This window comes from Diuraphis noxia, unplaced genomic scaffold, assembly GCF_037042655.1.
Source record: "Diuraphis noxia isolate RWA-SAM2 unplaced genomic scaffold, SU_Dnox_SAM2 contig0001, whole genome shotgun sequence".
Lineage (NCBI taxonomy): Eukaryota > Metazoa > Arthropoda > Insecta > Hemiptera > Aphididae > Diuraphis > Diuraphis noxia.
The window spans coordinates 48,801,899-48,828,764 of record NW_028301711.1 but is presented as its reverse complement, the minus strand read 5'-3'; the positions used below and the strand labels follow the sequence as shown (position 1 = coordinate 48,828,764).

Genomic DNA, 26,866 nt, shown 5'->3' with positions numbered 1-26,866 from the left:
ATTGAAGTAAAATTAGTAGTATTAGACTGAAAAATGAACAGTAGCCGTTATAACCGACTTGTGAGTGCGCAAACGAGAGTCAGCCATAATAACGAATTGGACGGGTGTAATGACCGTAGGGTGTAAGATACTAACAACACTCACTTAGATGTTCATTTAACACAGAAACACCAGAAATTGCCTACCGACAACTCCTTAATTACGGCCAATACCTCATCGCCTTACACGATTTAGTAACTCATAATATTGAACTTCCCTAATTTTTTGTCAAATTAAATCTCAGTAAGCAATTGTATTAATTGTATTAATAAATTATTTATGCAACTTGTCGTGCTGCCAATAATTGTACATTACATATTATTATGTTTCCTAGGAACGTGGTCATACTTATTCCATTTGAGAAAAACATATTTTAATTGATACGAACGATTTATTAATGTGAAATTGTATGAATTTATAATTTTATCTACAAGATGAATGTAACAAAAGACAAAAAGTCAAAGATTCATGATAACCAAACGCGATTTCAGATTCTCAGAAATCCCGAAAAAACTTCTAAGTTTGAAAACCACTCTGAAACTCCATTAGTAAGTAAACATTATACCAACGTTTCTCAACCAAGGAGTCGCGTAGGTCAAAAATAATAAAACGCTGAATTAAAATTGATATTGATAATGATAGGATATTTTTACTGTTAAAATTTTTACCTAATATAGATGGAGGGAGAGGGGGTCAGGAAGTGATTGGCCATATTTTATAATACCTATTTTGGGAGTCGCGACACTAAAAAGGTTGAGAAACAATGCATTATACTAATAATCATAGGAAGTATTATTAATTTAAGTTTAATTTGCTTTTATAAAATTTATAATAAATTAAACAGGATCATTTTTTCACTTATTAGTCATTTCCAGTTACAAACAATTAATGATTTTTTTGTTAAAAAAAAAAAAGATATTTTATTAATTTGATATATTTATAAGACTGTATTATAATATATTTTAAGCAAAACAATGTGGGCAAATGAGAGATCCAATTCTATACAAAAGGTGGGTTATGGTAATGGATTTCTTAAATTTTACTTCAATGATAAAAAATCATGATGATAATATTGCTATAAAAATAATTCATACGTTAGTATTTTAGTAAAAAAAAGTAGGTCGAATTAAAATAAATAACATTGCGTGTATAAAATATGATAATATACTTAAAAAGTTCTTAGGTGTCTCGAACGATAATTTAAAAAAACTAGCTACTGTAATTACGCATTATTTTTCGATTTAATATCTATAAAAAAAAATCTAGATTTTAAGAGGATATGATACCCACATATTATAAGTATATTGTCACATTGTTATACAAAAAAGTTATTGAAGTTTGAAAAATATCAGATTTTTAAAAGTATTATAGCTTTTTTCTTATTAAATATATCGAACAAATAAAAAGGCTACGTCACAGAAAATATTATCTTCTACATTGTGTTAACTTTTGACGTTTCTCCTAACCTCCTAAGAGTAAAGACTGAGTGGTCTATCCCGCTACCTTGTTTTACATTTTCAACCTTTTTCTATAAAAATTGAACATTTTATCCGATTTTAAATACAACATAATTTGCAAATTTCCGTGATTTTGATGAATTTTGTCAAACTGTAAATGTTTTAGATTCTGAACGAAGTGATCAATGTATTGATTTTACAATGATGTGTGTTTTTTTTTGTGTCTGTGTACAGCATAACTAGTCGAAATAATGCTTCGATTTCAAACTTTGGGGGTGGTTTCCGATGTAAAATTGAAGATCCTTGGTGCATTATAAAAGTAAACATTTTCCAACAGTTTTCAAAAAAATCGAGAAAAACAAAAAAAATATGACAGAAAAACTGGAATTTTTACGCAAAATCAGTTTTCGACCAAATCGATTTTTTTATATGGTTGTAATTTAAAAAGTAATCACTTTAAATACTTGAAATTTTCACCAAATGTTTATGTTAGTGTTATCTATATACAGTTTAATTTTCAAAAATTTTCTATTTTTTTTGAGTTATTATAATAGACCACTGAAATTTACGATTTTTTTGAGAATTTTTTTTTGAAGTGTCGGTAAAAAAATGTTGGACGACCAAAAAAACTTGAAAATTTAATACACGGTTCCTTATGAGTTGTTCTTATTGTAGCTAAAAAAAATTAAAACTCGTAAGTCACAATTTTTTTTAATAAGCGTTTACAGTTCAAAATTTTACGAAATCTGTCGAAAATGCGAAAATTTGCAAGTAATTTTGAAGTATAAAAATCATAACATTTTTCTGTTTATAACTAAGGATTAAAAATATAACACTAAGTTTTCCATAAGTTTTCCTTTAAATAGCTATAGAGAAAACTCGTAACGTCGTTATAGGAAAAATTTTAAGTGCGTTTGAATTTTAAATTTTTACGAAATAGCGTAACGATAACGATTTATCCTCAAACGATTTTAAAAATTTTTTATTATTCAAAAAGTATAAGTCGTAGATACTTGAAAATTTTACCAGTTATTAAGATTGGAATTTTCTTTACATGATTTAATTTTCAAAATATTTTGACTTTTTTTGAGTATTTATAGACAACTGAGATTTTCAATTGTTCTGAAAAATTTTTTTTGAAGTGTTGATAAAATTTTTTTGGCCCTATCAAAATACTTGAAAATTTAAAACAAAGTTCCTCATAAGTTATTCATATAGTGATTAAAAAATTACAAAAAGCAATATGCACGATTTTTTTTTTATTAGCATTTGAAGTTCAAATTTTGACTAAATACATAAAAATTACGGCAATGTTCACATTATCTTAGATCGAAATTCATAAAAGTTTTTCTTTTTATACCTAAGATTTGAAAATTTTATACAAGGCTCCTAAAATATTTTTACAATAGCATTTGCAAAATAAAAGAAATATATGGCCACATTTTTTTTTTACATGCATTCAAAGTTTAATTTTGACAACATACGTAAAAATCACGAAAATTCGTAAATTATTTTATCCTAGAAATTCATAAAAATTTTTCCTTTTATACCTAAGATTTGAAAATTTAATACAAGGCTCCTAAAATATTTTTACAATAGCAGTTGAAAAATAAAATAAATGTATAGTCACATTTTTTTTTTACAAGCATTTAAATTTTAATTTTGACAACATACGTAAAAATCACGAAAATTCGCAAATAATTATAAGCTAGAAATTCATAAACAATTTTCTTTTTAAATCTAAGATTTAAAAATTTAATACGAGATTACTTACAAATTTGTCAATCTTTATCACAAAAAAAATGTCAACCGGAAATTCAAATTAAATTTTTATTAGCACTTGAATTTCAAATATTGACAAAAATTCGTCAAAACCATGAATATTTGCAAATGATTTTGTAGTTCAAAATTCATAATATTGTTCGTATTTATATCTAAGGTTATAAAATTTAACACCAAGTTTTCCATAAGTTTTGCTTCAAATAGCTATAGAGACTATTTGAAGCGTCATTATAGGAAAAATGTTTTGAGCGTTTGAGTTTTAAATTTTTATGAAATCGCGTAATGATAACGATTTAACCTCAAACGAGTCAAACGAATTTAAATATTATTTGTTGTACTTCAAAAATTATAAGTCGTAGATACTTGAAAATTTCACCAGATATTTAGATCGGAAATTTAAAAATTGAAAATTTGTTCAATAATTGTACCATAGATTATAACACGTCATATATATTAGAGGAGATGATTATATTGTGATTACTAAATGTTTTCATGGATATTAGAGAAGAATTTGTTTGAAAATTTAATACAAAATTCCACATAAGTTATTCTTATATTGATTAAAAAATTATAAGAATACATAGGCACAACTTTTTTTTATAAGTTCAAATTTTTACGAAATCTGTGAAAATTCGAAAATTTGCAAGTAATTTTGAAGCTGAAAAATCATAAAAATTTTTGTGTTTATAACTAAGAATTAAGAATACAACACTAAGTTTTCCTTCAAGTAGCTATAGAGAAATCTCGAAGCGTCATTATAGGAAAAATTTGAGGTGCGTTTGAATTTTAAATTTTTACGAAATAGCGTTACGATAACGATTTATCCTGAAACGATTTTAAATATTTGTTATTATTCAAAAAGTATAGGTCGTAGATACGTGAAAATTTTATCAGTTATTTAGATTGGTATTTTCTTTACATCGTTTAATTTTAAAAATATTTTGACTTTTTTTGAGATATTAATAGACAACTGAAATTTTCAATTTTTTTGAAGGGTTTATAAAATTTTTTCGGCCTTATCAAAATACTTGAAAATTGAATACAATGTTCCTCATAAGTTATTCTTATAGTAATTAAAAAATTATAAAAATACGAAGGCACAATTTTTTTTTATTAGCATTTGAAGTTCAAATATTGACTAAATACGTAAAAATTATGAAAATTCGCAAAATATTTTAAGCTAGAAATGTATACAAAATTTTCTTTTTAAATCAAAGATTTGAAAATTTTTAATTATCTATAATATATCCTAGACTGACAAATCATCTCCGTTCAGAATCGTTTTTCGTACACAATGATACCTATCATTGCATTCAAATTTAACCTACCCTAGTCAGAGGTCCACCCCACCACCTTAATGTACAGCAGAGCGACATCCACTTGCCCGTTTTTTTTTTTGTTTTTTTCTTTTTTAAATCTCACTTTTAATATATATACAATAATATTATATAAAATATAAATAATATTAAATAAGAAATAAAAATAATATCATTTATTTTTAATAATATTTTTTAACTGCAATTATAATATCTTTTGAGGAACTTTATTATATTCAATTTTCAAGCTTTACGAACAATGGAATTTTTTGTCAATATTTATAGAAAAGAAACTAAAAAAAATTCCAATAAGCGTAAATAGTTAAAATAAAATCAAAATATTTTAAAATGTTATAGTGCATCTACCTACAAAATTATTAAATTTATAGTCATACGTTTTTGAACTAAGCTAAATAAGAAAATCGTTTATGAGTAAAATCTATTTTTATTTTTACCAATTATTTTAAAAAGAAGGTACTAATTTTCTAACCCCTCAAACAAAAAACCTGAAACTCTTATATCATCTGATTAATTATATAATACATATAAAAAATATAATATTGCACAATCCTCATACAGTCATACTTTTGACATATCATACAGACATACAGTCCTTCCCCATATATCATTCTTCCATACAGGCTATAATAAACGGATATGTTCATATATATGTATTATAATTTATTTTCTGTGAAATTCATATTTTTAAACAAATTTTTCTTAAACATATTTTATTTGGATATTTATATAATATGTATTATTTATATGATACAATAAACATAAAGGAATTCATGCATTTTAATCATATAAGGAAATATTAAAAATTCCCGATTTTTATTGTTTTGTTGTTTTTCCCAACGCTTTTTTAAATAACTTGAAATGTTCTGCTTTTGACGCCCCATATTATCAACTAGATTACCTAACCTAATCTAACCTTTTCTATTTAAAAAAATTATGAATTTGAAAGTCCTATTATTTAACTGCTCTAAAAGTTAAAGTTAGACAAAAAAAGGCATCATTACAAATTCAATACATAGTTAAAATAATAATTACTATTATTTAATAATCATTACATTAATTTTTTTTTATTATGAATACGAAATTTCAAACAATTATTTTTTTCTTTGTCAACTCATTAAAAATTTTGATGAAAAAATCGAGAGTAGTATTTTGAGTGCAGAAAACGTAAAAAATATATAAAATCGATAGTTCAAAGCAAGGTATACAAAACTAGTTCAGAGCACCGTTTTTTCGATAAACAAAGAACGATTTTTATATTGGTTTAACCGCACCATTTGAGTGCTGAGGTTTAGTTTCAAACCCGTCGTCTTAACTGTCTTAAACTAAGCATAATTAAAATGGTGGTTTTACAGTGCTGTTGTCGGTTAACTATCCTTAGATTTATTCTATTTTTAACTGTACGATTTGGGTTTATTTGTTAGTTAAATAACTATTTTATGATACAAGTTTTTATCGTGTGATCTGTACAGTACATATTAAAATTTAAAACGCATACTTGGGTGAATTATTGCCATTGCTGATTAAATGATATGTAAAAAATATAAAATTACTAAATTCGTTTTTTTTTCTTGTTTTCCCTGTTAGGTTCAACATTTTATTCTTGCTACGGGCCACGGGACATCTAGGATTTATTGATACAATTTTATTAATATACCTATTTGACATTTTATAGCCGCATCAGTTAAATTTGTATACTTAACTATTTATTTATCTTATTTTAAATAGGAACCTGCGTGGTCTTTTGGATGGAACTGTAAAATTGGATTGAAAAGTATCTTAATCGAAGAATTGAATGAAAATAGATTACAGATATTTTTTGTTAGTGATCAATTTGGTATTATACTGGAGTACAATACCATAATTAAAGAAAACACGATGACCATGTTGACTGGTCATGTAAGTATCTACAGAAACACTGATTATTTTTGACAAAAACTTAAGAAATTAACATTTTGTAATTTTGTATAGCTAACTATCATAATATTATTGTATATTATGTGTACAATACTTATACATTGTGTTTTATTCATTATGACTAGTGGAGTCGGTAAGTATTATTTAGGAGCAACAATTTACTCAATTTCTAGTTTACTGAGTTCATACAACACAATAAATTGTCGTACATATCTGCCACGAACAAATTAAATCAGTTAATTTTAGAAACAAAAAAAATGACAATTTAGGTAAAAAAACGACCATGCCTTGTAGAATAGTCAGATTTTGCAGTATAAATTTATTTTTATTTAAAAAAAAAATATTTGATTCACGTTTAAATTTTATTCAACTTTAAAATTTAAATAACGCTAAAAAAATATTTAAAAATTCTAAAAAAATTGTGATATAATATCAACGTGTATTACAACTTTTGAAAATAAATATTTTAAAATCAGATTTTGACATGGATGAAATCTTGATCTTTTAAATGAAAAAAATATCATAACAATCAGACAATTTCGCGAAGCATGCGAGTATTTTTCCTAGAAGGCGAGTTTTTGTGCTAAATCGCGTTAGCTTTCCAACATCCATAAATACCAAACTGTTGAGATTTTAGTCACTCCCTCTATTTATGACTATGGTTAGGTCATTATAGATAAATATTTTGTTGAAGTACCTATGCGTATCATACATTATCATGTTCTAATTTTACTAAATCAAATATAATATTTAATACCTCTATGGTATAGGTACTTGTTTTATATTTATTATAATTTATTTGTGTTGTTGGACTCCAGCGCAACTTCATTAGTAGTTTTGATGTAAATCCCGACGGTCGTTGGTTGGTCACAGTTGACAAAGGCAATAACGATACAATGTTAATAGTTTGGAATGCTTCACTCAGGTATAACGACTTAACAGTTAAATTATTTGTCACTGAATTATTGTAAAATTTATAAACATTTAATATCAATATTAATATAATATAATATATATGTTACGGTAAAAGCACGAATATCGGCGAAACCTAGGATTTGCCCGTAAATCCTAGGTTTCGCCGATTACTGTTGGTAAATGTCCGAACTTTGGACATTTACCAATTGATTTCGATAAAACCTAGCTAGGATTCACAACATTGTTTGGTCAAACCCCGAATGATTTTTGTGGTTCGGACGTTTACAAACGAGATTTGGTAAATCTTATGATAAACAATCAGTGTTAGTAAAAGTCCAAAAATGTTGACCAAAGTTATTTATTATTAATATTATTTAAGTATATTAGGTAGGTACTACATCAATGACTAATATATTAAATACACACATTTATATTATTATTATTATATATTATGACAACTAAACTGTGATCGGCTTTTATCTTGATTATCATAATTATTATTATTGAAGTATTGATTTTGGGAATTTTCATTTCGACTTTCATATACATCATAATAATGGAAGACCTTGCACGTGTACCTATATACTCAATACTCATACAATCAAATCATTATCAATAGAATCAGAGCTTGCGTTAAAGAAATATTAGAACTGCACAATTTACTGTTTGTATTACAGTCTACAGAAGTATAAAAATTTGATGATCGCTTCGCTCGAACATAAAAAAAATAATAATAATAATAATAATATTATATTATACGTCATAATGTATACATTATTTTATGACCGTAGTTTTAATCTTTTGATAATCATAGATAAATATTTATTATTATAATATGCATTAAAAAAAAAAAATATGTAACAAATATGCAAGAACATTTTTTTTATTTACATAAAATTCACAAATTAAACAACTTACAATAATTAATTACTTAATTAAACTGAGTACTTAAATTAAAAATTTTCATTTTAATATGCAATATATTTCGATTTTTATTAAAATATACAGAAATATACAAATAAAATTTCACCATAAGATTCAAATTATTACGCTTTGTCGTTTTGTGACAAAGATACAAAACAGTAAAAAGGAAAAATTTTTGCAATTGTATAGAAATTAGTGAAATATTAAAACTATGTTAGTATTCATTGTAATTTGCCGTGATATTATGTGATATGTCTTATGTCTATGACCAAACGCTTGATGGTCGGTGATTGATTGTCGTACAATTAGACCGTAGGATATTAATGATATTAAAAAATAAATACTCCACGCGTTGTCTTAAGAGGACGCCACACCCCGACACCCGTATGTGTTGTCTCCGTCTTACAAACTTATAAGTTATAAGGGCTCGGAAGTTGTGGCACTAAAAATGGTAATTTTTAGCTCCTTAATAAGCACTAAAAAACTCCAAAATATGCGCTATAAATAGCATGAAAAATCAAAAAATATGCATTTAACTTGAAAAAATTATAATTATAAATTTATTACAAAAAAAAATGAATATACTGTTACATAATTATTATTTATTATACTGTTTTATAAAACGTTTATGTTCATTGACGGTTCAGAGACTGGCTGGACTGGTTGAATTAAAACTGTTAACAAACATGTTAAATTATTTAATTATGTGTGCTTATAATTAAATTAATTCATATATTTACCCTGGGAATTACACTGGATTATTAAATGTTTTCGTAAATTTTCGAATTTGAAAGACCTGCGGTTATTTGATAGTATAGTCTTGTAAGTAGAAAATGACCGCTCAACGTCAACGGACGTTATTGGTGCGTACTTATAAAATACCAAGTCATTACAGTTTAGATCTTCAGGTAGCCCGTCTAGATTTTCAGATGTTTCACCCGTTAAAATATTAGATATTTGTATTAAGGCCGACAAACCATGATTTTTTTCAAGAACTTGGTGTAACTTTTTGTTCACAGCTCTCCCATTCTGATCCCTCAAAGTTTCAAAGCTTCTTTTTATATATTGAACTACTTTAATGGACTCGGACAATGGTATATTTTGCTGTTGTAAATTATCAATAGCCATAGTTAATTTAACAAAGTTTGATTTAATGTACGTAAGATTATTTTCTAAACCAGGTTTTACAATATAATGTTGTGCATCTCTTATACTGATTGCTTCGTCTTTATCTAACATAAAAATAACATGGTGTATAATCTTGAAATTTTCACAATAATATACTGCGGCATCAATCCAACTTCCCCAGCGGGTGAGAATTGGTTCTGGGGGTAAGCTTATGTTTGGTGCTTCTGTTTTAAATAGTAGTAAACGACTTGGTGCTTTTCTAAATATTTTTTTCACACTCGAAATAATTTTGTCGACAGTACTAAATTGACCTCTTACTTCTTCCGCGACCCTGTGGAGCCCATGAACTGCACATGTTACGTGAATCATTTTTGAGTAAAACGATTTCAGAACTTGACCCGCTTTGACCATGTAAGGTGCGGCATCGGATAGAAACAAAAGCACGTTATCATGGTGGATACTACCTGGCCATAGCATATTCATTGATTTATCAAATAGTTTACATATGGTAGAATGGTTAGCTTTATCCAACTCATCAGAATTAAGTAAAAAAATTTCACCTGAACAATGTTCTTCAAGAGTACCAACAATTACATTTGCGATGAAACGACCGTCGATATCAGTGGTCTCGTCAATACTGACCCAAATCATTTTGTTGGAAATTTTTTCTCTGATAGCATTCAAGGTCTCCGTGTAAATATCGTCTACATATCCTTTGCGTAATGTGGCCTCACAGGGAATTTCATTTTTTGTATATGTTTCTAAAAATATTTTAAATTTTGGGTTTGATAGTTTATTTAACGGAATGTTTGCGGAGATTAGAGCTTCACACAAATCTCTATTAAACGATGATTTTTTAGAGATATTAACAGTCATTAATTGTTGTTGTTTTCTTTGTGTTTGTTCTTTACATCGATTAATGCCCTTGAGATGTTTGTCAGTTTTTAAATGTTGAGACACGTTATATTTTTTATCAGAATTTACTTTTGTTTCACAAATTTTACAAAATAAAATACTCGAATCAATTTTAAAAATATCGGAACCGAATTCATCAACATAAAAACGAAAGCGATTAATAATGTTTTTTTTTCTTTAGGCATTTTTAATTGATATTTAAATACGTATCTAGATTTACGATTTATTTCACGACGACAAGGTTCGACAACGGCGGAATCGGGAGTACTAAAATTAAAACTATAAAGGATAAAGTATATACCATACAGACATATCTGTAATCGTATTTAATTGTTTTGATAATCTATTGCAATGATACAATAAGGGAATAACACTGACGTCACGAACTATTAATACATCGGACCGTCGATGAATTGTAGAACGGTAAAAACATGAAATATTATTCGCTTTATTTCCAATAATTTGAATATTTTTAAAAATATAACCAAATAAAATCGTTATTTTCAACTAAATGTGGTTATTTTCCAAATTATCTGATAATATAACCAAAAATAGCACTAAAAACCTTAAAATGGCAAAATAGCAATAAAAATCATAAATATGCAAAAAATGGCAAAATAAAATTTCGTGTATGACATCAGATAAGTGTGAAACATATTTGTATCTTACTTTGGGTGTTCTAGGACAAACCAAAAAAAATATGCATTTGCCACAACTTCCGAGCCCTTATAAGTTATAACATAGCAAAATCTGTTTAGCACGGGACAACTTTTCTCCTTCAATATTTATAATGGAATTTTCAGAATTTCAAGAACTTTATCTGTGTCATAGCGTCGTTATTTTTTTGATAGCACAAACCAATAATTTTAAGTAATTTAATGAAAAAATAAAAAATAAATGTATTTTCTTAAGCTTACAACTTTAATTGTATTTATGTTTTAAAAAAAATAACGACGCTATGACACAGATAAAGTTCTTACCTATGCGTTGTGGAATTTTGGTAATTCTACTATAAATACAAAGGGAGTAAAGTTGTCCCGCGCTAAACATATTTTGCTATGTTATAAGTTTGTAAGACGGAGACAACATATGCGGGTGTGGCGTCCTCTAACACGTTGACTGCAGCATGGGTACAATTCAGTGATAACCATGTGCGGAAATTTTTGTATAAATATTCAACACACGACAGTCCAAGAAAAACAACATAATATTATAACTAAATAATATTATAATATTAATATTTCATTGGCTAAAAGAAAATAATCATTGGAGCTCAACATGGAGCTATTTTCGAATAATAATTTGTAATAATAGTTTATTAATGATATATTTATAATATAATGAATTGGTTATCTTACTTGGAAAATCGAGTAGAAATAATATAAAAATAGCTGGAATTTAAAAGGTCTACCCTATGCATTTAACATATTATTACAATCCGTCAATCCACATTAGTTCATGGTTATATCCTAATGTCTCGATAATATAATTTGATTATTATGAATTATTATAACATTAATACAAATCGTTTTGGTCTATATTATACTATTATCTATAGTATATTAATTATTGTTTTACAATACTAAAATAGGTAGGTAGCAGTAAGTACTGCACAATTAGCGTTTTAGAAATGCACATTTTATTTTAGAACTGCACAATTTGTGTTGTACTGCACATTAGCGCAAACCCTGAATAGAATCACAATACAATCAATAAATTAGCCAAGAAGGAACCTAGGTATGTGATAAAAGTTGTTTATACTTAATACTGTGTTGCACATAAAATTTAGTTTATGATATAGAACAGGTTTGATAATAGATTGATATTGATTATAGATTGAATAGATTGAAAACAACTCGAGATGTAACAGTAGCCAAGCATGTACTAATAAATAATTGAATAATACAATTAATTTATTAATATGTATAAACCTAACCTCCAAAATTCGGACATTTACCAACAGTAGTCGGTGAAACCTAGGATTTACCTGTAAATCATAGGTTTAACCGGTATTCGTACTTTTACAGTAACATATACATATAGTAATATTGTTACTTTAATATTATTATTCAAATTAACGGCACACCTCACGACAGATACATCATGTTATTATTACCTTATTTCTTATGACTACTATCTACATTTTTCCGTTATTAAAATAATCTAATTTGTTATAATATTATATGTGACATTGAGATTTGTGACTGAGGCGAGTGTCTGTAGGTTATTAAAATAATGGTAGCAATGCGTATTCATTTTATTCATTTTTTTTTTTTTTTTTTTTTTTTTTTTTTGAGGTCTCCAGTCTTTTCAGTATTATCACCATTTGAAATGGGAATCTCAATTGTAAAGTTCAGCATCGATTTACAGTATGTAATTACAGTGTCGGTTGCAGATACCAACGGTGAACAGACGATCGACTTATGGGAGTGGAGATCGGGCAATGAAGAATCAGTTTGTACGTAACAACTGGCAGAAATGTCGACATGTGTATACTAGTGTTATAGTGTATACATTATTCAAATTATATATTATAAATATTATTATATATTAAATATATATTTATTACATATTAGATATATTATATTCGTTAAGACACATAATCGGTAATAGGTTCAACAAAACTCGACAAGAGTATTGATATGGTTGTGCATCTAGCATGTTGCTATGATAATACAAAATTCTATTGTCTGACAACCGAAAAGCTCGTATTTTTTATGACTCTGGAAAGAATGGATACAAATATAAAAACAGAAAAAGAAATTCCACCAAAAAATGTAGAAAATGTGAGTAAAATAATAATCACTGTCCCGACCCAAGATATAATTCAGAAAAAATATATTAATACACAGTCAACGTATTTAACAAACACCCGTCAAGTTGTATCAGCATCTACTGGAGGTAAAAGAGATAAATGTTTTAAAAAAAAATTGTTTTAATTTATTTAATATCTTGAATTAATATTATTTTGGTGCATTATATTTTATATTTTATTACTATTAGGTTGGGTAACTGTATGGGACGATAACAATTATAATGTGTTGACAATTAAAAATGAACTGATAACGAACAACAAGCAATATTTAAAACACGTCAAACTGGACGAGCATGCTATTACTACTATAACTTATATCGAAACGTATTTACTACTGTTATGATGTCATTTTTACTTTTATTTAATCGAATTGTTTCCAGGCATATAATTACGGGAAATACGAACGGTGATATTTTCTTTTACGATAAATCATTGCGTGTACAGTACCACTTGAACTTGTTTGTTGGAGATCCCATTACTTCTATTTCCATGATTGGCACTCAAATTCATGTAGAAAATGGTTGGTATTAAGATTATTCAGCGTTATAGCATATTATAAAACTTTATCCTATTAGGGGGAGAAGATTCTAGTACGTATGAAAAATCAGAAAAAGTTACGCAAAAGAAAATCCTGTTCATTGATGACTCTTTGTCTGAGTGCGACAATAGTCCAGAAGTCGGTGTCGATTTTACCACCAATCAAGATTTTAAATTTAGTCCATTTCTTATAAGTACATATATTAAATACGTATTTTTTTTTTACTACACACTGCGTTAATCGATCGGATGAAATTACTTTTCTTTAAACTTGCGCATTTTTGTATGTGTCTACATTAGGCACAAGAAACTGCAGAATTTTTCAAATCGATATTTCCAATAAAAGTTCTGAATGTATATTTGATCAGTGTGAAGTAGAATTTATCACCGCATTGGCAGTAAACCCTAATCGGTAAACGATCGCATTTTAGCTGTATATACCTATACTAGAATTATTATTATTCTCATTAAAATAGGAGAGATATAATAATTGGTAATTCAATTGGTGGGCTCGTTTTGTATAACCATCGAAAGAAAAAAACTATCATTAGTCTTATCGGAAATCAGAAGACTATAGAAGACCATCGGATCACCTGCATCAAATATTCCCCAAATGGTACGTATTATTGAATAATTGAATGTGACAAACCAAAAATCGCCTATAATAAAATTGCATAATTATATAACAAGAGTAAGTTTTTATTTTTCAGGCAATTATCTTTGTTACGGCCGTTCGGATGGATTGTTTCAGTTTCTAGATCCTTATAGTTTAACGTCAATGGACAACTTATCGTACAATTGGAACAAATCACCAGTTCAACACATAACGTTTAGCGAGTCTTCGATGTATGTGGCTAACACTGTAAGTCTCACTGTTGTATATGTAAATAAATTCATAATCTGAATTATAATTAGAAAATGGTTTCAAAAAAATATAAAGTAAATGTAATATAGGATTTAGTATTTATTATAGCAGGTATATTTATACCATATTTACAAATTATATTAATAATAATAGATATTAAAATTATATTGGATAGATATTTAAATTATATATTAATTAATATTAAAATAGATTAAAATCGCTAAAATATTCAAATCAACATATCCCCCATATTTTCCATATCCATCATAATAGACTTACTATTAAAAACTACTCGTTAAAATTTTGATTCTCATACCCAAAATTTCCAAAAAAAATATCTGCTAATTAATTTAGTGTGGAAAATAGGGGGTTTCGTTTAAAATGTTTTTTTTAAATTTTATATTTTCGTAGTTACTACGAAAAATGTCAAGAATTAAAAAATATATGGTCTTTAAGTATATTTAAAAACGTTCAAAAATTATGTTTTGAATAACTATAAAAAAGATTAAGAATTGTTTGGTGAAATACCCTGTATATATATTAGACTATTAGAGTACTTACCTATAATAGTATAAAAATAAGAAAAAATTCTTAAGAAGAATATTGTTTTATGTTGTAATTTAATATAGCTATTTTTTCATTTTGATAGTATTTGATAAACGTTATAATATAGGTATAACTAATGGATACTGGACAGTAATTATATGTCATATTATAAGCAATCATATTATCTACAATGTTTCTCTGTTTTTAAACTTTTTAACTGTGGCAACCCTCAAAAGAATATTCAATTTTTTAGCCTAAATATATATTTTTAATAGATTAGCATTAAAAATAAATATATATTATATGTACCTACCTATGAAAAAATCTTAAAATATCAATAATCATTGATAAATTAAGATTCTTAATGGTTTTGTTGATGTTGATGACCTAAAATGCGTCCGTCCATCTTTGGCTTAATTAAACTTATTAAACTTATTATTTTTTTTTTTTAGTTTTAGAATTTAGCCACATATAAGTATACGATTAGCATGATCTATGCGTGTTTATTATAGAAGAATTATTGTATTGTCTTTAATTATAATTATATGGTGCCCTTATCGATATATCACTATTAATGATATTAAAAATATTATATAATATTATATAGTATTTATTAAAAATGCTCATAGATACATTACATTTTCTAATTTCCAAATATATTACGTTGTAGGATAATTTGTTTGGTATATACTTGTATGGCATGGTACAGTTGCAGAATTCGAACGAATTCAGTGTTAACTACTATGGGTGTTTCGAAGTCCACAGTAAATCTATTCGAAGTATTTTAATGTTCGAGTACAGTTCCAGTTTAATGATTTACAGCGTCGGGGCGGATCACAAAATCGTTGCATTAGAATTTGATAAAACGTAATTATGATCCACACACTTATGCAAAAATATAATAAACCATTCCAATAATTCTGAATGCTATACAAACTTCTTAATAATACCCGGATTGTAATAAAAATTACATAATATTGTTATCACGTTATTTCCTAAGTAGTATATCGACATACGATAATTATATCAATTATCAGCAGTGATAATTTTGAATTTTTTACAGAAAAGAAAAAGAGCCTCCCAAAATCGTACAAATCATGAAAACAGAATCATTCAATGAACCCCAATGCATGATGAAATCGACCATTAATCACAGGCAGGAATTCAATTTTTTGATTAGCGGCAATGATGTAACCTACTCAGCGTTTTACTAATTGTCTGATTTTACATATATTATTATTTTTTCATTTAATTTCATGCAGTTTTATATATCATAGTTACGGTTATCCTTGTGGGACAACAATCGGTGCATCTGTACCACTCTAGGAGTCAACCTCAAAAGTCCGTTACGAGTAATGAAAGTAAATATTTTACTTATTAAAAACAATATCAATATACTAAGACTAACATCTAATACGATAACTATATAGAATATACATTATACGTGTATAACAATACAATCATCACTTATCAAGTCATTCAAAGCGTTTCTGGAATTTTTATATTTTTGTATCTTTTATAAATATTATATCCTTTATAGGTTTCTTGTAGGTATTCCATTCATTTTATCGCACATGTTCATGTCATCGGAATTAGCCCTTCATACAATTATATATTAACATTATTTTGAGACTTTCAAATTTAAATTTAACACACGTGTTAGTCGATCGTTTTTTGCTCATATATTTTTCAAATATTTCATGAAATTTTTGATTAAAGTGAATAATATTATATTTATTTTTCAATTTAAAGTGTGCTATAGAATCTTATCCCATTCCGGCATATCATGAGTCATGTTTTTTTCATTCAAATATAATACAATTTACTAGTGCCACGTAAAAAATGTATTTTCACCAATTTAAATACTCAAAAATATTTACAATATTAAATATTTTATTTTTATTTTTCCAGTATAGTATTGATCGATGTTCTTACAATTCCGTTCCAAATCTAAATATCGTGTATGGAGTCCAATTATGATAAAAACTTAACTTTACCTAACTTTAAAATAAATTAATTTTATAAAAGAAAAAAGCTTAGAAATATGCATAGTATAAATCATGGTTGAAATATACAAAGTAATTCCATGTATATCCCTTCTCAATCAAATATGGAAGCGTAAAGGAAGCCAATAATAATCTAGTATAAGGACTTTACGCTTTGAGCCTGATGATGAAAATTCGAGGATATATAGTATATACAATAATCTGTGTATTTAACCATGCTATAAATATAATACATACATATTATATGTATAATATATATATATGTCTTACATGTTACATCGATCCCAATCAAACCTTTCGAAAGTCGATCTAATTGATTAAATTTTAATAATATATTCTACCACCAAATACTATCCGATATGATAAATGTCAATTTTATGGTCAATAACTGCAGACGTACATCGATGTTAAAAATATTTATAATAAAATATATTTCCAGGAGTCTCCAAAGTTCTGCAATAATGTATTTTTTTGCAATGACACAGATATTGGGATATTACGACAGCCCATCGATGGAAACCCGTACAAAAACGCAGCAATTCTCTGTTCCGGAACAAAAGTAATTTGGTTCATGTTGTCATAATCGTATATTCGTCTACTTATAAATTATAATATAAGTATATAATAAATATCTACGATAGATTCTGCTAGTGAACTATAATAATATATACTAGGTACCGTCCTATAAGTTATAACATTATAAGCCAGTATTATATAAATCATTTAGACGTCATAATACCTATTGTATTTTTTAAATAAGTCATTATATAATATATAATAATTACATAAGATAAATAAACATATCATAATATCATAATGGTTAATGATTTATCCAAAAAAATACAAAATATTTGATTAAATTATCCTGTAAACATTTAATATAATTATTAACCATTCGCTCGGATAAATATATTTTTGTTTTTTAGATTATAGACATTGGTGTATCAATGGATAGCATGTTCATCTTTAGTATAAGCGAAAATAGCCCTTCGATGATAATGTGGTCTGTGAATATAAAGTAATGCAACACATCTTTTATAAATTACAATTCTACAAATAAAAGGTACATACCTAGTTAATTGTATTTAAATGCAAAAAACACAAGACTACGTACCTACCTATATCGTATAGATATTATAACAATATGTTAAAATTTAAGTTTCTGATGAGTATGTATAATATAATAGGTATAAATGTTGTACATCATTGCATAGGTATTTTATTATTACATATTTTACATTTTAGTGAAATTTGTTTTACAACAATGCTCTTTTTTATGGTTTTAAAAACCTTGTTTTGAGAAGTCTATTGTACATATCTTTATTGGAAATAGAGATGCCTTCAGAAAGTACTTTGAAAAAATTATTTTAGTAATTTCCCTAACGTTTCAAACAATTTGCTAAAAAAAGATCAAAACAATTTTGATAAAGTTTTTTTTTTTTTTTTATTGATCAAATAAAAACTCGGCAACTACATGGCCATTAGTTACAGTTGTGGTATGTTTACATGGTTTAAGATTTTTACAAAATTTTTTTTTTTTAAAGGGGATTACAATATTAAAGATAAGTTATAACAGTATGGTTTCTAAGTATTTATATAAGAAAGAAAAAAAAAAAAAAAAAAAAAAAAAAAAAAAAGAAAAAAAACAAATGTGAATCATTAAATTAAATTGTAAAGACCTGTTGACTTCAAAAAAAGGATCATCTTGTTGTTCTCCACAGCATTGGGTCCCAATGCGATGTCGAGGGTCGTGTCCAATCCGGTGTTTTGACGTTCTTGCTGGTATTTTAGGCATTCTGTTATTATGTGTTTCACTGATATTTGGACACCACATACTTCGCATAATGGTGGTTCTTCCTTAGCCATTAGGTGTCCGTGTGTAAGTCGCGTGTGTCCTATTCTCAATCTGTTGAGTACCGATTCTTCTTTTCTGTTTAAAGAGCTGTTTAACCACCTAAATGTACTGCTTTTAATTCTGTTAAGCTTGGTGTTTTGTTGTTTCCAAGTATTGAGCCATCTGGTGTTAGTTATGTCATTTATGTATTTTTTGAGATCGTTGTAGGTGGATCCAAGAATAATTTTACATACGGAGCTTGTGACTGCGAGCTTAGCGTGTTTATCAGCTAGTTCATTTCCTTCGATGCCGATGTGCCCGGGGACCCACATGAGAGTGATTTGTTTGTTTTTATGCAAGGCTTCATTTAATTTGTTCAGTATTTTTGTCGCTATCTCGCCGGGTTTGAACTGGTTTTTTATGCTATTAAGGGCGCCCAAGGAGTCACTGAATATTATGTGGTTGGGGTGTTCATCATCTAAGGTTGTTTTGATCGCCTCAAGTATCGCTATTGCCTCGGCCGTATATATGGAGCAGGTGTTCGGCAGCTTCAATGTTACGTTTTGGTTCCTTAGTATTATTGAAATTCCTACTTGGTCTTGTGTCTTGGATGCGTCCGTGTAAACTTCTTGATAATCTCGGTAATTTTCTAATATGCTTTGAAAGTGTCTTCTGTAAATTTCTGGTGGAGTTTGTTGTTTTAGAAAGGAGCTGAGTTCCGTATTTATGTCGAAATAGGAAGTCCATGCGGGTGGGGACAATTGTTCTCTCGTCATTGATTGATCTATAATAATGCCGTTTTTCCCTAGTTCATCATATAAATCGGAGTTTTCTGATGGCAGTGGTAGGTTGTTACATATATAGGATCTAACCATGTATTTAAGCGATAGGTCATTCCTTTTAATCTCAGGTATGGGTACGCCTGCTGTATTATATATGCTGTAAATTGGACTGCTGCGAAAAGCGCCAATCGCGAGCCTTAGTCCAGTATTATTGGTACTATCTATTGCATTTAAAATAGATCGGGATGCTGTTTTGTATATGTTTGATCCGTAATATATTTTCGATTGAATGGTTGCCTTATGAATTTTGATAAGTGTACTAGAGTCACCTCCCCAGGAAGTGTGAGATAATATTTTTAAAATATTAAGTGTTTGACTGGTAGATGTTTTAAGGTAGCGTATGTGGGTTGCCCATGTGAGCCTGCGGTCGAAGAAAATACCAAGTATTTTGACTGATTCTTTTGTTGGAATTGGAGTGTTGTCTAGTGTAATTATTAGTTCGCTAACATTTCTTTTTTTTGTAAATATGATGATGTTGGATTTAGTTGGTGAGAATTTGAATCCTGTCTTATTGGCCCATTCTGTTAAATTGTCGGTGGTTGTTTGTAGGAATTTTTGTATTGAACTTATATTGTTGCTACGACATGAATAACTGAAATCATCAGCGAACAAGTTGCATTTTACGGGTGGTGAGCAGCTTTTGGTTATGTCATTTATGGCTATAAGAAAAAGAGTTACCGATAATGCTGAACCTTGTGGTACTCCGTTTTCCTGGATGAATTCCTCAGAATAGTGATTGTTAGCTTTGACTTTGAAATGCCGGTCTATTAGGAAGTTGGTTATCAGATTGAGTATCTTGCCTTTGCACAGGATTTGGTTAAGCTTGACTAAGATGTTGTGTCTCCATGTTGAGTCATAAGCCTTGGATATGTCAAGGTTGACTAGCCCCATAATTTGTTTGTTCTTAAAGGTCTGATTTACTTCATGATTAATATGAGTAAGAGTATCGATTGTGCTTTTATTTCTTCTAAAACCGCATTGTTGCTTAGAAAGGTATTTGTCTTTTTCTAGTAACCAAGTGAGTCTGTAATTAATAATTTTTTCAAGTATTTTTGACAAGGTGTTTAAAAGAGTTATTGGCCTATACCCTTCGGGATTGAACTTATCTTTTTCATTCTTAGAAATTGGTATTATTGTGCCTTTTTTCCATGTGGTTGGCCATGAACCTTCAGTGAAAATTCTATTAAACAGTGCCAGCATTAGTTTTAAGGTGTTAGGTCCGAAGTTCTGAATAAAAATGTAAGGTATGCTGTCAGGACCGGGACTGTGACTTTTACATCTTGAAAGAGTGTATGTGATTTCTTCCATAGTGATTGGTAGGTTTAGTTGGCTTTGGTCCATCTTATTTTGGTCTATAGTATTTGGAATTGTTTCCAATTCGCATTTTCGTTTGTAGGTTTGGAACTGGGGAGAGTAGTTAGAATCACTACTGTTATTGAAGAAATATTCGCCCAATAGGTTAGCAACTAATTCTTCGTTACATAGTAGGTCGGAATTATTGACTCTAAGATTTATTTTCCGAGTTCTGTTGAGTCCTTTTAAGGATTTGATTTTATTCCATATTATTTTCGTGTCGGATTTTGCATTGATACTATTTGTGAAGCTTTCCCACGATGATTTTTTACTGGTTTTAATCAAGTACCTTGTTCTCGCTCTGAGTTTTTTAAGTTCTATAAAGTCCTCTTGGGATTTGGATAATTGGAATTGTTTTAAAGCCTTGTATTTTTCTTCGATAGCAGTTTTAATGTTATGATTCCACCAGGGTACTTTAGGTTTTCCATTCTTGGAGGTTGATTTTCCTATTGTTATATTTGCTATTTGTAGGATTGAGTTGGTAAAAGTATTTACAAGTGTATTGATATTTACTGTTTCTGTATCTTTTATACTTGTTATCTTTTCTTCCAATAGTTCAGAGTATAGTGTCCAATTGGGTTTTTTTAGATTCCACCTTTCGACCGGAGAAGGATCGTTAGTCAGTGGTATATATTTGATGATGATTGGAAAGTGGTCACTGCTAGTTATGTTTTTATATACAATCCATTCTAATCTTTGTGCTAACGATGCATTGGAGAGTGATAAATCAATGTTGGACATTTGTCCGTTGGCAATGTTTATGTGGGTGGGTTCATTGCTATTCAGGATTACTATGCTATCTTTACCAAATGCTTTATAAATTTCTTTTCCTCTCCTATCGGTGTTCATAGATCCCCACATGAGGTTATGGCTGTTAAAATCTCCGGTGATAATGAAGGGAGTAGGTATTTGGTTTAAGAGATTTTCAATGTCATTTTGGGTGAAGTCAAGTTGATTGGGGATATATATATTACATATATTAATTTCTAACTGTCTTAACTTCACTGATACTGCTATAGCTTCGAAATGCGTATTAATATTGATAATTTTGCTGGGATATTCAGATTTTACGTATATTGTTACTCCGCCACTGGCTCTAGCTCCGGCAGTTCGGTGTTTACTGAATCCTGTGTAATTTGGTAATTTTCCTGTGTTATCATATTTAAAATTTGTTTCTTGCAGACATATTATTTCGGGATTTGTTTCTGATAAGATGATTTTAAGTTCGTCGAGTTTTTTGAAAAACCCGTTCAGATTCCATTGTAGTATTAAGGACATGTAGATGCGTATGTTTTTTTTTTTTTTTTTTTTATATTTATTGCTTTATGGTAGGGTCAGTATCTAGAGTTATCTCAAGTAAAGAGTTGGAAAGTCTGGTTAGTCTATTTTTGATGCTAAGATTCCTTATCTTGGGGCGGATTGAATCCAGAATCTCGATCATTTCCATTGGTGCTATGTTGAACTCCTTTAGAACACTAGAGGGGTTCGGGATGCTAAGTGTGTTTTCTATTATGTATTTTAGTTGGTTAAAATTTATTTTAAGATTGGGTATTTTTTCGAATTCCAATTTGGCTGGTAATAACGACTCGTCTAATTTAACTATAATTTGTTCGACGGAGTTTGATCGTTTTGGTTTCTTTGGAGGCGGTTGTGTTGAATTGTTTGCTTTTTTTTCTTTGGATTGTGACTCTATTAATTTTGTTGCTAATGAGCTCTTATTGGTTGGTGTGTTTTGCGCGTTAGTTTTTGTTTGAGATAAATTAATTATATTTTCTGTGGGGGGAACATTATCCGTATGTAAATTGCTAGAAGTAGATGAAGGCGCTGGTCTTTTAACTTGTTCTACTTGTTCTTGTGAAGGTGGTTGGCTAATGTGTGAAGTGTTGGGTAGATGTTCAATATCGTGTTGTACATTGGTATTATCTGCGTCATAGCCGTCTGAGATAGTACTTTGGTGTTGCAGTTGAGAATCAGTAATTTTATATTCTGTTGCCTTACGGCAACGATTGGAAGTGTGGCCAGATTGTTTACATAAGTAACATATTACCGTATCATCTGATATGAAGATACGGTATTCAGTTTGCTCGAATACTATTAGTATTGAGCTGGGTAATTTATCATTATCGTCTGGGTTTATATATAATTGACGGCGGAAGCTGCCAATATGCCCGTATTCGTCATTAGCGAAGCCGGCCTTTATAAAAGTTATCGGTGATAGTATTCTAATTGACAAATTTTCGATAGCGTTTTTAATTACATCATGAGGGATAATCGGCTGCACGTTAGATAGTATTATTCGTTTGGCTGGGTTGATTAGACGACGGAATGTTATCTTTGAGTTATTAATGACGATGTGTGACTGTTGGCTAATGATTTGTTCCACGATATTTTTATTTGCAAAATAAATGCAAAATCTGTTATTAGATATTCTAGAGGCGAATGTTATGTTGGTTGGTGAAGTGAGTTGACTGAAAGCTTTAATATACTCTATTTGAGGGACATCTTCGATTGAGTTAAAAACGATTGCTTGATCTTTTTTAGGAAATTGTATATTTGCTGTGGTTTCGGCGAAAGTTTTAGTGTTGTTGGTTTGAGGAGCGTACTGTGAAAAGTCGAGGGAGTTGGGTTTGGTGAGGTCCATATTTTTGGATATGGAGAGAGTGTTTTAGGCACCTGCTGTAACTATGGATAACAATAGTGTGTCTACATACCTTCTTAATTGCTGTTCGTAGAGTATTACTGCTATCGGAAGCTATATAAATGCGTTTTACGGTGACCGTGGCACACGTGTGTGTCGGTCGGAGGTAACACACGTACTGGATAAAGTTTTATTAACCTAATTAAGACGTTAACTAATATATTAGAGTTAATTTGGAATGTTATCAAACTTTTAATTATGCGATGGTAAAATTTATCTTTGTGCTTTTAAATTTTAAATTTAGCATCTAGGTGGTGTTGTTCACATACATGTAATATAAGGCTCATAATACCTATACAATCTACATACTATTAGTTATACTAAATGGTTGACTACTTCGTAAATTTTTGAGTAAGTTCTAAAATATATATTACATTTTTCGTTAAGCTATTTAGATAAATTGGAGAAATATGGCGGAGTTGGATTAAAAGCATACAGTTATCTTCTAGAAGGTGGAAAAAATGGATCAGAAATAACAGAATTAAAAGAATATTTTTCTTGTGTTCAATTAGCAAACAGCCGAAATCCAGAGACCGCAGTTATCAGAGATGACGTGGACGTTTTCAACGTATCATTTCTTATGAGAGCAATGGGATATTTTCCTTCAGAAACAGAAGTAAATCGGATAACGGTCACATTCTTTACTTCTACCATTTTTGGTTATAAAAAATTCGTATACATACCTATTCCACGTTCAAAATATATTTATTGAAATTTTTAGGTTTTTTTGTTGTCATAGATTGGTACGGTGGTAGGTACTTATTTAAAATAAATGTATACTATATACTATATAGTACCGTATACAATTTGTTATTTCAAAATCGAAGTTCATGTGTTTATATGTAGGTATGTATACAAATATATAAATATATATCACATTTTGTGAATTATAAAATGTGTATAGAAAAATAGCTTTAATCTTAAAATAGTTTGATACAAATGTGTTGGTGATGGTAAATTAATATTCCAGCTGTCTAATATGCTATTCGAAATGTTCAGTAGAACAGGCCATCCTACCACAATGACATTCGAAGAGTTTGTTATTTTGTATCTGAATTATAAGCCACAATTGTCAATTAAATGTATGGAAATCCGGCAGGCGTTCAACAAACTAATACAAAATGATCAATTTATAAATGCATACGGGGAAAACAATATCCTTACCAGGGAATCGTTTGTACACATGATGAAAAATATAGGTTACATTTACATAACGGTCGTTGGTTAAATGTTCACTTTTCTAAATATGTTTCTGTCATAATTTAGGAGAAAAAATTAATCCTCGTGAATTGGAAATTATTTTAAACACATTGTTAAAAACGCCTAAAGACATATCGTCAAGTTCAAGTGGAAACGCTAACTTGATTCATTTGGCTTTACCATTCGTACGTATGTTTAAACAATGAATTTTAAAAAACCAACATTTAAAGGACCTTCACAATATCTGTTTTTTTGGCTAAAAAACTTTGTATTCAGGGAAAATTTTCACACCTCGTTAAGTGATCCGATTTCGATAACTTTTTTGTTGGAAAGGAAACAAAGTCCAATCTGTTTCTTTAAAAAATCTCCACCCTCAAAAAAAAAAAAAAATAATAATAGTGAAATCAAACTACTCTGATAGTACGAGGCTTGAGAGTTTTTTTTTTTTTTTGTAAGGAGTGTTTTGAGCAATAAAATCATGATTATAAGAGGACATCGTACCAACATGTGTTGTCTTTTTCTTACCAACGCGTGATATTATTTTAATATATCGTATAATAATGTATAATATCTAGCAAACAGCAGTTCCAATTTTTACATTGTTACCTTAATTTTTTTTTATACTTTTATTATTAATACATTCTTTATACAATTATTATAAAAGCTTTAATGTTAAAGTGAATATTATTATGTGGATTTTATTATTAAACTCAAATGTATAAGAATGTTCTTTCGTTGGTTTTGTACGGTAAGTGAGTTCTGAGCATTTTTAAATATTAACAGCTTATATCATTTTTACATACTCAAAATTCATATCCAATACTAAATTGGACCAATTATTTTGGTGTATTTTACATTATAAGATGGAGACAATACATGCGCGGGTACGGCGTCCTCTTATAATTTTTTATCGGCGCGTGCCATTGATATATTGTGTGCACCTATTGCACGTGCGTTGATGGACTTTTAGTCTCCGGTATCCGTATATAATTACTTACCACACTGTCCGCACTCATATTAACCATCGATTAATCATTTACTATGTACTAACTCAAAATTACGGATGAAGGCGACGAGAATACAAATTGCCTAAATAAAACCCCTTATTATTAACTATGTATTGTCTATTACTATATAAACTATTTAAGTTTCCGATTAATATGCTTGCCACTCCATTTAAAAACTATTGAGTGATATAATGTTATTGTGTCATATTTAATGCATTTAAGTCAATAGTTTTCGTATATACATAAAAAATACGCTATATGAGATAAATATAGAAAAATATATATTACGCAGCATACTATATTATTTCCGATTCATTGACGCTACAATAACTATCTAATATTTAACATTTTGCGAAATTTTTAGATAGGTACCTATGTAATTTATTATAAAACTTTTAATTTAATGAATTGTTATATTTTACATTATTAAATAAGAATTAGGTACATTGTTTATATGCTTAATAATTTTCAGACATACACTTTTGAGGAAATTTACTCAGATTTATTAGGATTCAAAGTTCACGAATGAACGAAAAACGAGAAAATAAAAATATTATATATATTGACTTGTCTATTTTTAAATATACATTGGTATTAAATGCATGGTTTTTAATTTTTAATATTAATAATAAGATTCAATAAATAATAGTTTCAGTTATTAATAACTAATAAGTTATTATTCAGCAGTTATATGTGCTACACTAAAATACTAATGTAGTATACTAATGACTAAATGAGTTATGACTTTTATT

General features: G+C 28.5%; 2 protein-coding genes across 2 annotated transcripts; one reads left to right on the top strand and one right to left on the bottom strand.

Annotated features, from left to right (window-relative positions):
* The first annotated feature begins 473 nt into the window (after window positions 1-473).
* Window positions 474-26,643, top strand: LOC149060839 (cilia- and flagella-associated protein 251-like). Its single transcript, XM_089230756.1, has 20 exons — window positions 474-587; window positions 6,341-6,511; window positions 7,348-7,454; window positions 12,709-12,869; window positions 13,025-13,312; window positions 13,415-13,550; window positions 13,607-13,746; window positions 13,802-13,957; window positions 14,064-14,175; window positions 14,240-14,379; window positions 14,474-14,625; window positions 15,845-16,041; window positions 16,238-16,364; window positions 16,452-16,535; window positions 17,620-17,739; window positions 18,107-18,198; window positions 24,295-24,523; window positions 24,878-25,106; window positions 25,174-25,292; window positions 26,587-26,643. The coding sequence occupies exons 1-20, from the start codon at window positions 474-476 to the stop codon at window positions 26,641-26,643; spliced, it is 2,931 nt and encodes a 976-aa protein (XP_089086882.1).
* On the bottom strand, window positions 8,900-10,565 carry LOC149060840 (uncharacterized). Its single transcript, XM_089217746.1, has 2 exons — window positions 9,109-10,565; window positions 8,900-9,042 (listed from the first exon to the last, which is right to left on the bottom strand). Exons 1-2 carry the CDS (start codon window positions 10,370-10,372, stop codon window positions 8,984-8,986), a joined length of 1,323 nt encoding a protein of 440 aa, XP_089073872.1. The 5' UTR covers window positions 10,373-10,565; the 3' UTR covers window positions 8,900-8,983.
* Window positions 26,644-26,866: the final 223 nt, after the last annotated feature.

Excerpts from the sequence above, each read along its gene's own strand:
- LOC149060840 (XM_089217746.1), bottom strand. The coding sequence starts at position 10,372 with ATGACTGTTAATATCTCTAAAAAATCATCGTTTAATAGAGATTTGTGT. Across the intron at positions 9,043-9,108 it reads AATCCAGTGTAATTCCCAGG|TTTTAATTCAACCAGTCCAG; the intron begins GTAAATATATGA and ends GTTTGTTAACAG.
- LOC149060839 (XM_089230756.1), top strand. The coding sequence starts at position 474 with ATGAATGTAACAAAAGACAAAAAGTCAAAGATTCATGATAACCAAACG. Across the intron at positions 12,870-13,024 it reads GGGCAATGAAGAATCAGTTT|GTTCAACAAAACTCGACAAG; the intron begins GTACGTAACAAC and ends AATCGGTAATAG. Across the intron at positions 16,536-17,619 it reads GTCCGTTACGAGTAATGAAA|GAGTCTCCAAAGTTCTGCAA; the intron begins GTAAATATTTTA and ends ATATATTTCCAG.